We start from the raw sequence: 13,243 nt of genomic DNA, 5'->3' as shown, positions 1-13,243 counted from the left end.
CCTCTCCTCTCTGTTTCTCTCCTCTCCTCTCCTCTCTGTTTCTCTCCTCTCCTCTCCATCCCTCTGTTTCTCTCCTCTCCTCTCCATTCCTTTGTTTCTCTCCTCTCCTCTCCATTCCTTTGTTTCTCTCCTCTCCTCTCCATCCCTCTGTTTCTCTCCTCTCCATTCCTTTGTTTCTCTCCTCTCCTCTCCTCTCTGTTTCTCTCCTCTCCTCTCCTCTCTGTTTCTCTCCATTCCTTTGTTTCTCTCCTCTCCTCTCCATTCCTCCGTTTCTCTCCTCTCCTCTCCATCCCCCTGTTTCTCTCCTCTCCTCTCCATTCCTCTGTTTCTCTCCTCTCCTCTCCATTCCTCTGTTTCTCTCCTCTCCTCTCCATCCCTGTTTCTCTCCTCTCCTCTCCTCTCTGTTTCTCTCCTCTCCTCTCCATTCCTTTGTTTCTCTCCTCTCCTCTCCATTCCTCTGTTTCTCTCCTCTCCTCTCCATTCCTTTGTTTCTCTCCTCTCCTCTCCATTCCTCTGTTTCTCTCCTCTCCTCTCCATTCCTCTGTTTCTCTCCTCTCCTCTCCATTCCTCTGTTTCTCTCCTCTCCTCTCCATTCCTCTGTTTCTCTCCTCTCCTAGTGAGGTAAAGCTAAGCCTGGCTTCCTTCCTCTCAGACCGTATCGTAGATGAGATCCTAGAAGCCCTGTCTGGCTCTCAGCACACACTGGTGAGTCTTAATCATGCCTAGAGATACAGTACAATCACTACTCATGATAACCATTACAGCACATTAGCTTGAATATTCTGTGAAATTCTAACATTAATTATATGATTCATACTGACTCAGTCACTGGTTCACTAGTACAGGTGTAGGATCATATAGGTCGTATATAGTAATACATAGTAACAGTGACCATAGTAATAATGAACATCGTAACAGTAATAGTGACCATAGTAACAGTAGTAGTGACCATAGTAACAGTAATAGTGACCATAGTAACAGTAATAATGAACATAGTAACAGTAATAGTGACCATAGCAACAGTAATAGTGACCATAGTAACAGTAATAGTGACCATAGTAACAGTAATAGTGACCATAGTAACAGTAGTAATAAACATAGTAACAGTAAAAGTGACCATAGCAACAGTAATAGTGACCATAGTAACAGTAATAGTGACCATAGAAATGGTAATAGTGACCATAGTAACAGTAATAGTGACCATGGTAACAGTAATAGTGACCATAGTAACAGTAATAATGAACATATTAACAGTAATAGTGACCATAGTAACAGTAATAGTGACCATAGTAACAGTAATAGTGACCATAGTAACAGTAATAGTGACCATAGTAACAGTAATAATGAACATAGTAACAGTAATAGTGACCATAGCAACAGTAATAGTGACCATAGTAACAGTAATAGTGACCATAGTAACAGTAATAGTGACCATAGTAACAGTAATAGTGACCATAGCAACAGTAATAGTGACCATAGTAACAGTAATAGTGACCATAGCAACAGTAATAGTGACCATAGTAACAGTAATAGTGACCATAGCAACAGTAATAGTGACCATAGCAACAGTAATAGTGACCATAGTAACAGTAATAGTGACCATATTAACAGTAATAGTGACCATAGTAACAGTAATAGTGACCATAGCAACAGTAATAGTGACCATAGTAATAGTGATAGTGACCATAGTAACAGTAATAGTGACCATAGCAACAGTAATAGTGACCATAGTAACAGTAATAGTGACCATAGCAACAGTAATAGTGACCATAGTAACAGTAATAGTGACCATAGCAACAGTAATAGTGACCATAGCAACAGTAATAGTGACCATAGTAACAGTAATAGTGACCATATTAACAGTAATAGTGACCATAGTAACAGTAATAGTGACCATAGCAACAGTAATAGTGACCATAGTAACAGTAATAGTAGTGTAATAGTCATTCTGTCTTGTTCCCCCCTAGGCTGACCACCTGGTGAGGAAGGGGCGTCCTCTGGTCCAGCAGGAATCTATGGACCTGGACGCACCCGAGGAGAGGGCTCCTAAACGGGCTACCACAGAGCTGAATGAGGCAGAAAGGCTGGAGGACCTGGAGACATGCATGGTACACTACACTACAGTACCATATGTTTTGTGTGAGGGCCAGGATCCTGTTCATTCTGTTTACTGTCACGGGTTCCTCACTCATTTGGTGTTCCAGACATTTCTAATCTCAGACTGAGTCTTATAGGGAGATGAGCTAACCTTGGCTCATGTCTGGTTATCGTGCTGAAAGGCCAAAGTCCTTAATCTACCATTAAGGTTAACTGGTTCTATCTAACTGTAATGATTTAGCAGATCCTCCTGCTGTGCCTACTGGCCATGGTAAGATGGTAAAATAGGGAGGTTGATTCATGATGGTAGGATGGTAGGATAGGGAGGTTGATTCATTATGGTAGGATTGGGAGGTTGATTCATTGTGGTAGGATGGTAAGATAGGGAGGTAGATTCATTATGGTAGGATGTTAGGATAGGGAGGTTGATTCATTATGGTAGGATGGTAAGATAGGGAGGTTGATTCATTATATTAGGATGGTAAGATAGGGAGGTTGATTCATTAGTGTAGGATAGGGAGGTTGATTCATTATGGTAGGATGGTAGGATAGGGAGGTTGATTCATTATGGTGGGATGGTAAGATAGGGAGGTTGATTCATTATGGTAGGATGGTAAGATAGGGAGGTTGATTCATTATGGTGGGATGGTAAGATAGCGAGGTTGATTCATTATGTTAGGATGGTAAGATAGGGAGGTAGATTCATTATGGTAGGATGGTAGGATAGGGAGGTTGATTCATTATGGTAGGATGGTAAGATAGGGAGGTTGATTCATTGTGGTAGGATGGTAAGATAGGGAGGTTGATTCATTATGGTAGGATGGTAGGATAGGGAGGTTGATTCATTATGGTAGGATGGTAAGATAGGGAGGTTGATTCATTATGGTAGGATGGTAGGATAGGGAGGTTGATTCATTATGGTATGATGGTAGGATAGGGAGGTTGATTCATTATGGTAGGATGGTTCTAAGGGATTCATCATATTGTCTTATTGGCTACTGACCCTCATCCTATTGTTTTAAACAGACAGGTTTAATCTAGGCTAGTTGACTGACTGGATCTATTATATATTTAGTTCTGGCCATCGTTAGTGTGTCTGCTGTTGTTTACACAGCCATTAAGGAGGAGGGGTTGGATTACACAGCCATTAAAGAGATGGGGTTGGATTACAGCCATTAAGGAGATGGGGTTGGATTACACATCCATTAAAGAGATGGGGTTGGATTACACAGCCATTAAAGAGATGGGGTTGGATTACACAGCCATTAAAGAGATGGGGTTGGATTACACAGCCATTAAAGAGATGGGGTTGGATTACACAGCCATTAAAGAGATGGGGTTGGATTACACAACCATTAAAGAGATGGGGTTGGATTACACAGCCATTAAAGAGATGGGGTTGGATTTCACAGCCATTAAAGATATGGGGTTGGATTTCACAGCCATTAAAGATATGGTGTTGGATTACACAGCCATTAAAGAGATAGAGTTGGATTACACATCTATTAAGGAGATGGGGTTGGATTACACAGCCATTAAATATATGGGGTTGGATTACACAGCCATTAAAGAGATGGGGTTGGATTACACAGCCATTAAAGAGATGGGGATGGATTTCACAGCCATTAAAGAGATGGGGTTGGACTACACAGCCATTAAGGAGATGGAGTTAGATTACACAGCCATTAAAGAGAAGGGTTGGATTAATCCATTCAAGGTTTGGACAGCTTGGACAGAAGAAGAGCTATACCTCTAGTACCCATAGCCTCCATATGGTTAATTAACTTCTCTCCCTCCTTCCTTCCCTCCCTCCATCCTCCCTTCCTCCTTCCCTCCTTCCCTCCTACCCTCCCAGCCTCCCTAAGTAGAGTATTAATTGAGTCCTTTCATCAAGGCCACCTGTGTTTCCTGTCTAAATCAATCTCATTAAGAGCAACATTACTGCCTGTCTTTGTAGCGGCGTACATCAGTCATACACTCACAGAGAGGCCTCGGTCCTATTCACTAGGCACAAAACCAAAGAAAACATATTGAAACTGGAAGATTTTATCTGAATTTGTCCAATAAGAAACACTTGTTTAAATGTTCCGTTGCACAATGTTTTGAAATGTTTTGCTTTGGTATGCCCTAATGAATACAACCCTGCTACCCTGCCACTCACATGGGAAGTGTTTTTCTCCCTGTAGTTGTTGATATGATCTGGTTGTTGTTGTCCTAATAGGTTAAACCACAGCCATTTATACGGCTCCGGGTTAATGTCCCAAAGGATTTCAAATGGATTCCATCTCATTGTTTGTTTATCTGAAGAAGCTTTAACCCTCCAACCTTGAGGATGTAGTCTAGTGTATAGGCCTGTACTATAGACATGTTATTGAATCCCCCCTGAGCAGAGGACAGAGGGGATGTAGTGGGGTATTACAGAGCCTTGCAAAAGTATTCATCCCCCTTGGCATTTTTCCTATTTTGTTGCATTACAACCTGTAATTTAAATTGATTTTTATTTGGATTTCATGTAATGGACAAACACAAAATAATCCATATTGGGGAAGTGAAATGAAAAAAACAACTTGTTTACAAGAATTCTACAAAATAAATAAAGGAAAAGTGGTAAGTGCATATGTATTCACCCCCTTTGCTATGAAGCCCCTAAATAAGATCTGGTGCAACCAATTACCTTCAGAAGTCACATAATTAGTTAAATAAAGTCCACCTGTGTGCAATCTAAGTGTCACATGATCTGTCAGATGATCTCAGTATATATACACCTGTTCTGAAAGGCCCCAGAGTCTGCAACACCACTAAGCAAGGGGCACCACCAAGCAAGCGACACCATGAAGACCAAGGAGCTCTCCAAACAGGTCAGGAAAAGGTTGCGGAGAATTACAGATCAGGGTTGGGTTATAAAAAAATATCTGAAACTTTGAACATCCCACGGAGCACCATTAAATCCATTATTAAAAAATTGAAAGAATATGGCCCCACAACAAACCTGCCAAGAGAGGGCTGCCCACCAAAACGTATGGACCAGGCAAGGAGGGCATTAATCAGAGAGGCAACAAAGAGACCAAAGATAACCCTGAAGGAGCTGCAAAGCTCCACAGCGGAGATTGGAGTATCTGTCCATAGGACCACTTTAAGCCGTACACTCCACAGAGCTGGGCTTTACGGAAGAGTGGCCAGAAAAAAATAAGCAAACACGTTTGGTGTTCGCCAAAAGGCATGTGGGAGACTCCCCAAACATATGGAAGAAGGTACTCTGGTCAGATGAGACTAAAATTGAGCTTTTTGGCCATCAAGGAAAACGCTATGTCTGGCGCAAACCCAACACCTCTCATCACCCCGAGAACACCATCCCCACAGTGCAGCATGGTGGTGGCAGCATCATGCTGTGGGGATGTTTTTCATCGGCAGGGACTGGGAAACTGGTCAGAATTGAAGGAATGAATGATGGATGGCGCTAAATACAGGGACATTCTTGATTTGAGACTGGGGTTCACCTTCCAGCAGGACAATGACCCTAAGCATACTGCTAAAGCAATACTCAAGTGGTTTAAGGGGAAACATTTAAATGTCTTGGAATGGCCTAGTCAATGCCCAGACCTCAATCCAATTGAGAATCTGTGGTATTGTCACGCCCTGATCGAGAGTGTGTGAGTTTTCTGTTTAGATTCTATGTTTAGAGTCTAGTATTTGTATTTCTATGTTTGGCCGGGTGTGATTCCCAATCAGAGGCAGCTGTCGCTCGTTGTCTCTGATTGGGGATCATACTTAGGCAGCCAGTTTTCCTGCCTGGGTTGTGGGATCTTGTTTGTGTTTCGGTGAGTTTGGCTTGTTTGTGTATAGCCTTCCGACATCACGTTTCGTTGACTTTTGTTGTTTTGTCAGTGTGTATTCAGTTTAATAAACATGTTCGCATACCACGCTGCACCTTGGTCTGACCCGTCTCTCAACGATCGTGACAGAAGATCCCACCAAAAATGGACCAAGCAGCGTGCCCAGGAGCAGACACCCTGGACACAGGTGGGGAAGTCATTTTGGACTTGGGAGGAGATATTGGCTGGTGGAGGACCCTGGGCGAAGGAGGAAGCCCAGGCAGGAGAGGAACACAGAAGGCGCCGGCTGAGGAGGAAGCCCGAGAGACAGCCCCAATATTTTTTGGGGAGGGGGCTAAAAGGGTGGTCGGGGATCGATAGAGAAGAGCCCCGACCACTGCACTCGTGGGGGCTCACTGGAGGAGGACTGGGCGCGGAGAGTAAAAGACTGGTACAGTCGGAGATCTCTAACGTCAGTTCCCAGTCCGGTACACCTCGTGCCTGTGTCTCGCACCAAGCTAGTGGTGCATGTTCCCAGTCCGGTACGGCCCGTGCCTGCTCCTCGCACCAGACCAGTGGTGCGTGTCCCCAGTCCGGCCCAGCCCGTACCTGCTCCCCGCACCAAGCCAGTGGTGCGTGTTCCCAGTCCAGTACGTCCCGTACCTGCTCCCCGCACCAGGCCAGTGGTGCGTGTTCCCAGTCCAGTACGGCCCGTCCCTGCTCCTCGCACCAAACCAGTGGTGCGTGTCGCCAGCCCGGTACGCCCCGTACCTGCTCCTCGCACCAAGCCAGTGGTGCGTGTTCCCAGTCCAGTACGGCCCGTCCCTGCTCCTCGCACCAAACCAGTGGTGCGTGTCGCCAGCCCGGTACGCCCCATACCTGCTACCCGCACCAAGCCAGTGGTGCGTGTTCCCAGTCCAGTACAGCCCGTCCCTGCTCCTCGCACCAAACCAGTGGTGCGTGTCGCCAGCCCGGTACGCCCCGTACCTGCTCCCCGCACCAAGCCAGTGGTGCGTGTCCCCAGTCCGGTCCGGCCCGTTCCTGCTCCTCGCACCAGACCTGTGATGCGTGTCTCCAGTCCGGCCCGGCCCGTTCCTGCTCCACGCACCAGACCAGTGGTGCGTGTTCCCAGTCCGGCACGGCCCGTGCCCGTTCCACCGGGGCCTGGTCCAGCACCGGTCAGCTGCTCCACTCCGGAGTCAGAGCAGTCCGCTCCACCGGTGCCTAGTCCAGCTCCGGTCAGCAGCTCCACTCCGGAGCCAGAGCAGTCCGCTCCACCGGTGCCCAGTCCAGCTCCGGTCAGCAGCTCCACTCCGGAGCCAGAGCAGTCCGCTCCACCGGTCCCTAGTCCAGCTCCGGTCAACGGCTCCACTCCGGAGCCAGAGTAGTCCGGTCCACCGGGGTCCAGTTCAGCTCTGGTCAGCGGCTCCACTCCAGACCCAGAAGTCAACCCCTCTCCAGGGTTGGGGCCTCCCACACCAGGGTCCAGACAGGGCTTGGTGCATCGCGGGAGGATTGCCGATCCAGGCCCAGCCGTCAGCCCCTCTCCAGGTTCGGGGTCTCCCACACCAGGGTCCAGACAGGGCTTGGTGCATCGTGGGAGGAAGGAGTGGGGAAGCATCGCGCCGAGGTCCAGACCAGACCAGGGGCGCAACGGGGAGGCAAAGAGGGAGAGGTCGTCACGCCCGGAGCCGGATCCGCCTCCGAGGCTGAATGCCCACCCGGACCCTCCCCTAATGAGTCAGGTTGGTGCGGCCGGAGTACGCACCTTTGGGGGGGGGGTACTGTCACGTCCTCTTGTTGGTTGGGTCAGGGTGTGAGTTTTCTGTTTAGATTCTATGTTTAGAGTCTAGTATTTGTATTTCTATGTTTGGCCGGGTGTGATTCCCAATCAGAGGCAGCTGTCGCTCGTTGTCTCTGATTGGGGATCATACTTAGGCAGCCAGTTTTCCTGCCTGGGTTGTGGGATCTTGTTTGTGTTTCGGTGAGTTTTGCTTGTTTGTGTATAGCCTTCCGACGTCACGTTTCGTTGACTTTTGTTGTTTTGTCAGTGTGTATTCAGTTTAATAAACATGTTCGCATACCACGCTGCACCTTGGTCTGACCCGCCTCTCAACGATCGTGACAGGTATGACTTAAAGATTGCTGTACACCAGCGGAACCTATCCAACTTGAAGGAGCTGGAGCAGTTTTGCCTTGAAGAATGGGCAAAGATCCCAGTGGCTAGATGTGCCATTCTTATAGAGAGATACCCCAAGAGACTTGCAGCTGTAATTGCTGCAAAAGGTGGCTCTACAAAGTATTGACTTTAGGGGGGTGAATAGTTATGCACGCTCAAGTTTTCTGTTTTTTTGTCTTATTTCTTGTTTGTTTCACAATAAAAAATAATTTGCATATTCAAAGTGGTAGGCATGATGTGTAAATCAAATGATACAAACCCTCCAAAAATCCATTTTAATTCCAGGTTGTAAGGCAACAAAATAGGACAAATGCCAAGGGGGGTAAATACTTTCGCAAGCCACTGTAGGTATTAGGTGAGTGGTGGGTGAGAGAGAGAGATTGGAGAGAAAGGTAGAGGTGGGTGAGAGGTGGTATGTTGGCTAAACAATGGAGGCACCTACCTGTCAGTGGTGATGACCCCAGTTCGTCTCAGCCCTGAGCTGTGAGAGGGAGAACATCTCTATGTGGCCAATTAGCAGGCCAGGTGGGCCAATGAATGGAATATGAAGCAGCACACTGCCTGCATGCATGAGGAGACAGACTGGGCCCATAGGATCTGTGTGTGTGTGTGTGTGTGTGTGTGCGTGCGTGTGTGTGCGTGTGTGTGTGGGCAATCACATTGGACCCAGTAACATTAGCTCTGTTTGCTGTCCCTGTGAATACATGCATTTACTGTTTGCAATCTAATGTTTACGAAGGAGAGGAGTGTGTCCATCAGTGCTGATACCACAGTCCTCCTGTCTCCAGTTGTCTGTTAGCTAAATGCCTCTCCTTTCTCTTGTTGTCTGTTAGCTAAATGCCTCTCCTGTCTCCTGTTGTCTGTTAGCTAAATGCTTCTCCTGTCTCCTGTTGTCTGTTAGCTAAATGCCTCTCCTGTCTCATGTTGTCTGTTAGCTAAATGTGCCTCCTGTTGTCTGTTAGCTAAATGCCTCTCCTGTCTCCTGTCTCTTGTTGTCTGTTAGCTAAATGCCTCTCCTGTTGTCTGTTAGCTAAATGCTTCTCCTGTCTCCTGTTGTCTGTTAGCTAAATGCCTCTCCTGTCTCATGTTGTCTGTTAGCTAAATGTGTCTCCTGTTGTCTGTTAGCTAAATGTCTCTCCTGTCTCATGTTGTCTGTTAGCTAAATGTATCTCCTGTTATCTGTTAGCTAAATGCCTCTCCTGTCTCTTCGTCTGTTAGCTAAATGCCTCTCCTGTCTTCTCTTGTCTGTTAGCTAAATGCCTCTCCTGTCTCCTGTTGTCTGTTAGCTAAATGCTTCTCCTGTCTCCTGTTGTCTGTTAGCTAAATGCCTCTCCTGTCTCATGTTGTCTGTTAGCTAAATGTGCCTCCTGTTGTCTGTTGGCTAAATGCCTCTCCTGTCTCCTGTCTCTTGTTGTCTGTTAGCTAAATGCCTCTCCTGTCTCCTGTTGTCTGTTAGCTAAATGCTTCTCCTGTCTCCTGTTGTCTGTTAGCTAAATGCCTCTCCTGTCTCATGTTGTCTGTTAGCTAAATGTGTCTCCTGTTGTCTGTTAGCTAAATGCCTCTCCTGTCTCCTGTCTCTTGTTGTCTGTTAGCTAAATGCCTCTCCTGTTGTCTGTTAGCTAAATGCTTCTCCTGTCTCCTGTTGTCTGTTAGCTAAATGCCTCTCCTGTCTCATGTTGTCTGTTAGCTAAATGTGCCTCCTGTTGTCTGTTAGCTAAATGTCTCTCCTGTCTCATGTTGTCTGTTAGCTAAATGTATCTCCTGTTATCTGTTAGCTAAATGCCTCTCCTGTCTCTTCGTCTGTTAGCTAAATGCCTCTCCTGTCTTCTCTTGTCTGTTAGCTAAATGCCTCTCCTGTCTCCTGTTGTCTGTTAGCTAAATGCTTCTCCTGTCTCCTGTTGTCTGTTAGCTAAATGCCTCTCCTGTCTCATGTTGTCTGTTAGCTAAATGTGCCTCCTGTTGTCTGTTGGCTAAATGCCTCTCCTGTCTCCTGTCTCTTGTTGTCTGTTAGCTAAATGCCTCTCCTGTCTCCTGTTGTCTGTTAGCTAAATGCTTCTCCTGTCTCCTGTTGTCTGTTAGCTAAATGCCTCTCCTGTCTCATGTTGTCTGTTAGCTAAATGTGTCTCCTGTTGTCTGTTAGCTAAATGCCTCTCCTGTCTCATGTTGTCTGTTAGCTAAATGCCTCTCCTGTCTCATGTTGTCTGTTAGCTAAATGCCTCTCCTGTTGTCTGTTAGCTAAATGCCTCTCCTGTCTCATGTTGTCTGTTAGCTAAATGTATCTCCTGTTATCTGTTAGCTAAATGCCTCTCCTGTCTCTTCGTCTGTTAGCTAAATGCCTCTCCTGTCTTCTCTTGTCTGTTAGCTAAATGCCTCTCTTGTCTCTTGTTGTCTGTTAGCTAAATGCCTCTCTTGTCTCTTGTTGTCTGTTAGCTAAATGCCTCTCCTGTCTCCTGTTGTCTGTTAGCTAAATGCTTCTCCTGTCTCCTGTTGTCTGTTAGCTAAATGCCTCTCCTGTCTCATGTTGTCTGTTAGCTAAATGTGTCTCCTGTTGTCTGTTAGCTAAATGCCTCTCCTGTCTCATGTTGTCTGTTAGCTAAATGCCTCTCCTGTCTCATGTTGTCTGTTAGCTAAATGCCTCTCCTGTTGTCTGTTAGCTAAATGCCTCTCCTGTCTCATGTTGTCTGTTAGCTAAATGTATCTCCTGTTATCTGTTAGCTAAATGCCTCTCCTGTCTCTTCGTCTGTTAGCTAAATGCCTCTCCTGTCTTCTCTTGTCTGTTAGCTAAATGCCTCTCTTGTCTCTTGTTGTCTGTTAGCTAAATGCCTCTCCTGTCTTCTCTTGTCTGTTAGCTAAATGCCTATCTTGTCTCTTGTTGTCTGTTAGCTAAATTGGGAAAGTTACTGGAATGTTGCAACCCTAACTGTACAGTACAATAGTCATGATAGGGCAGTGGTTATGTGCAGTGAAACCTGTATTGTGTTCTAATGGCAGCAGTCTAAAGGGGGGTGCATGCTCTGATACTTGTCTCTGTTGCTCTCTTCTCTCTCTTCTCTATGGACGACAACTACTAGTACTCTCTTTCTCTCTCTCTCTAATGATCTACCTAGAGTTATCTCTCTCTCTCTAATGATCTACCTAGAGTTATCGCTCTCTCTAATGATCTACCTAGAGTTATCTCTCTCTCTCTTTAATGATCTACCTAGAGTTCTCTCTCTCTTTAATGATCTACCTAGAGTTCTCTCTCACTAATGATCTACCTAGAGTTATCTCTCTCTCTAATGATCTACCTAGAGTTATCTCTCTCTCTAATGATCTACCTAGAGTTCTCTCTCTCTCTAATGATCTACCTAGAGTTCTCTCTCTCTCTCTAATGATCTACCTAGAGTTATCTCTCTCTCTCTCTCTAATGATCTACCTAGAGTTCTCTCTCTCTCTAATGATATACCTAGAATTCTCTCTCTCTCTCTCTCTCTCTCTCTCTCTCTCTCTCTCTCTCTAATGATCTACATAGAGTTCTCTCTCTAATGATCTACCTAGGGTTCTCTCTCTCTCTAATGATCTACCTAGAGTTATCTCTCTCTAATGATCTACCTAGAGTTCTCTCTCTCTAATGATCTACCTAGAGTTCTCTCTCTCTCTAATGATCTACCTAGAGGTATCTCTCTCGCTAATGATCTACCTAGAGTTATCTCTCTCTCTAATGATCTTCCTAGAGTTATCTCTCTCTCTAATGATCTACCTAGAGTTCTCTCTCTCTCTCTAATGATATACCTAGAGTTATCGCTCTCTCTAATGATCTACCTAGAGTTATCTCTCTCTCTCTCTAATGATCTACCTAGAGTTATCTCTCTCTCTCTCTAATGATCTACCTAGAGTTATCGCTCTCTCTAATGATCTACCTAGAGTTATCTCTCTCTCTCTTTAATGATCTACCTAGAGTTCTCTCTCTCTTTAATGATCTACTTAGAGTTCTCTCTCACTAATGATCTACCTAGAGTTCTCTCTCTCTCTAATGATCTACCTAAAGAGTTATCTCTCTCTCTCTCTCTCTCTCTCTCTCTAATGATCTACCTAGAGTTCTCTCTCTCTCTAATGATCTACCTAAAGACGACACCATTTTGTATACATCTGGCCCTTCATTGGACACTGTGTTAACAAACCTCCAAACGAGCTTCAACGCCATACAACACTCCTTCCGTAGCCTCCAACTGCTCTTAAACACTAGTAAAACTAAATGCATGCTCTTCAACCGAACGCTGCTTGCACCCGCCCACCCGACTAGAATCACTACTCTCGGCGGGTCTGACCTAGAGTATGTGGACAACTACAAATACCTAGGTGTCTGGTTAGACTGTAAACTCTCCTTCCAGACTCACATTAAGCATCTCCAATCAAAAGATCTAGAATCGGCTTCCTATTTCGCAGCAAAGCCTCCTTCACTCATGCTGCCAAACATGCCCTCGTAAAACGGACTATCCTACCGATCCTTGACTTCGGCGATGTCATTTACAAAATAGCCTCCAACACTCTACTCAGCAAATTGGATGTAGTATATCACAGTTTCATACGTTTTGTCACCAAAGCCCCATATACTACCCACCATTGTGACCTGTACGCTCTTGTTGGCTGGCCCTCACTACATATTCGTCGCCAAACCCACTGGCTCCAGGTCATCTATAAATCACTGCTAGGCAAATCCCTGTCTTATCTTAGCTCACTGGTCACCATAGCAACACCCACCTGTAGTCTGCTCATCCCCAAAGCCAACACCTCCTTTGGCCGCCATTCCTTCCAGTTCTCTGCTGCCAATGACTGGAACGAACTGCAAAAATCTCTGAAGCTGGAGACTCTTATCTCCCTCACTAACTTTAAGCGTGAGTTGTCAGAGCAGCTTACCAATCACTGCACCTGTACACAGCCATTCTGAAATTAGCCCATCCAACTACCTCATCCCCATATTGTTATTTATTTTGCTAATTTGCACCCCAGTATCTCTATTTGCACATCATCTTTTGCACATCTATCATTCCAGTGTTAATTACGAAATTGTAACTATTTTTGCACTATTAATTTATTGCCTTACCTCCATAACTTACTACATTCGCACACACTGTATATATATTTTCTGTTGTATTTTTGACTTTATGTTTTGTTT

At 45.5% G+C, this 13,243-nt stretch overlaps 1 protein-coding gene across 1 annotated transcript in view; it reads left to right on the top strand.

Moving 5' to 3' along the window:
* Positions 1–13,243, top strand: part of LOC121585340 (F-actin-uncapping protein LRRC16A-like) — a 250,051-nt gene that overhangs the window by 217,958 nt on the left and 18,850 nt on the right. Inside the window, exons 29-30 of the mRNA XM_041901721.2 lie at positions 618–705; positions 1,968–2,108. Of these exons, the coding sequence (XP_041757655.2) occupies positions 618–705; positions 1,968–2,108 (229 nt within the window). The remainder of the gene's footprint in view (positions 1–617; positions 706–1,967; positions 2,109–13,243) is intronic.

This window comes from Coregonus clupeaformis, chromosome 17 (assembly GCF_020615455.1).
Source record: "Coregonus clupeaformis isolate EN_2021a chromosome 17, ASM2061545v1, whole genome shotgun sequence".
Taxonomy (NCBI): domain Eukaryota; kingdom Metazoa; phylum Chordata; class Actinopteri; order Salmoniformes; family Salmonidae; genus Coregonus; species Coregonus clupeaformis.
This window is presented reverse-complemented; position numbering and strand designations above follow the sequence as displayed.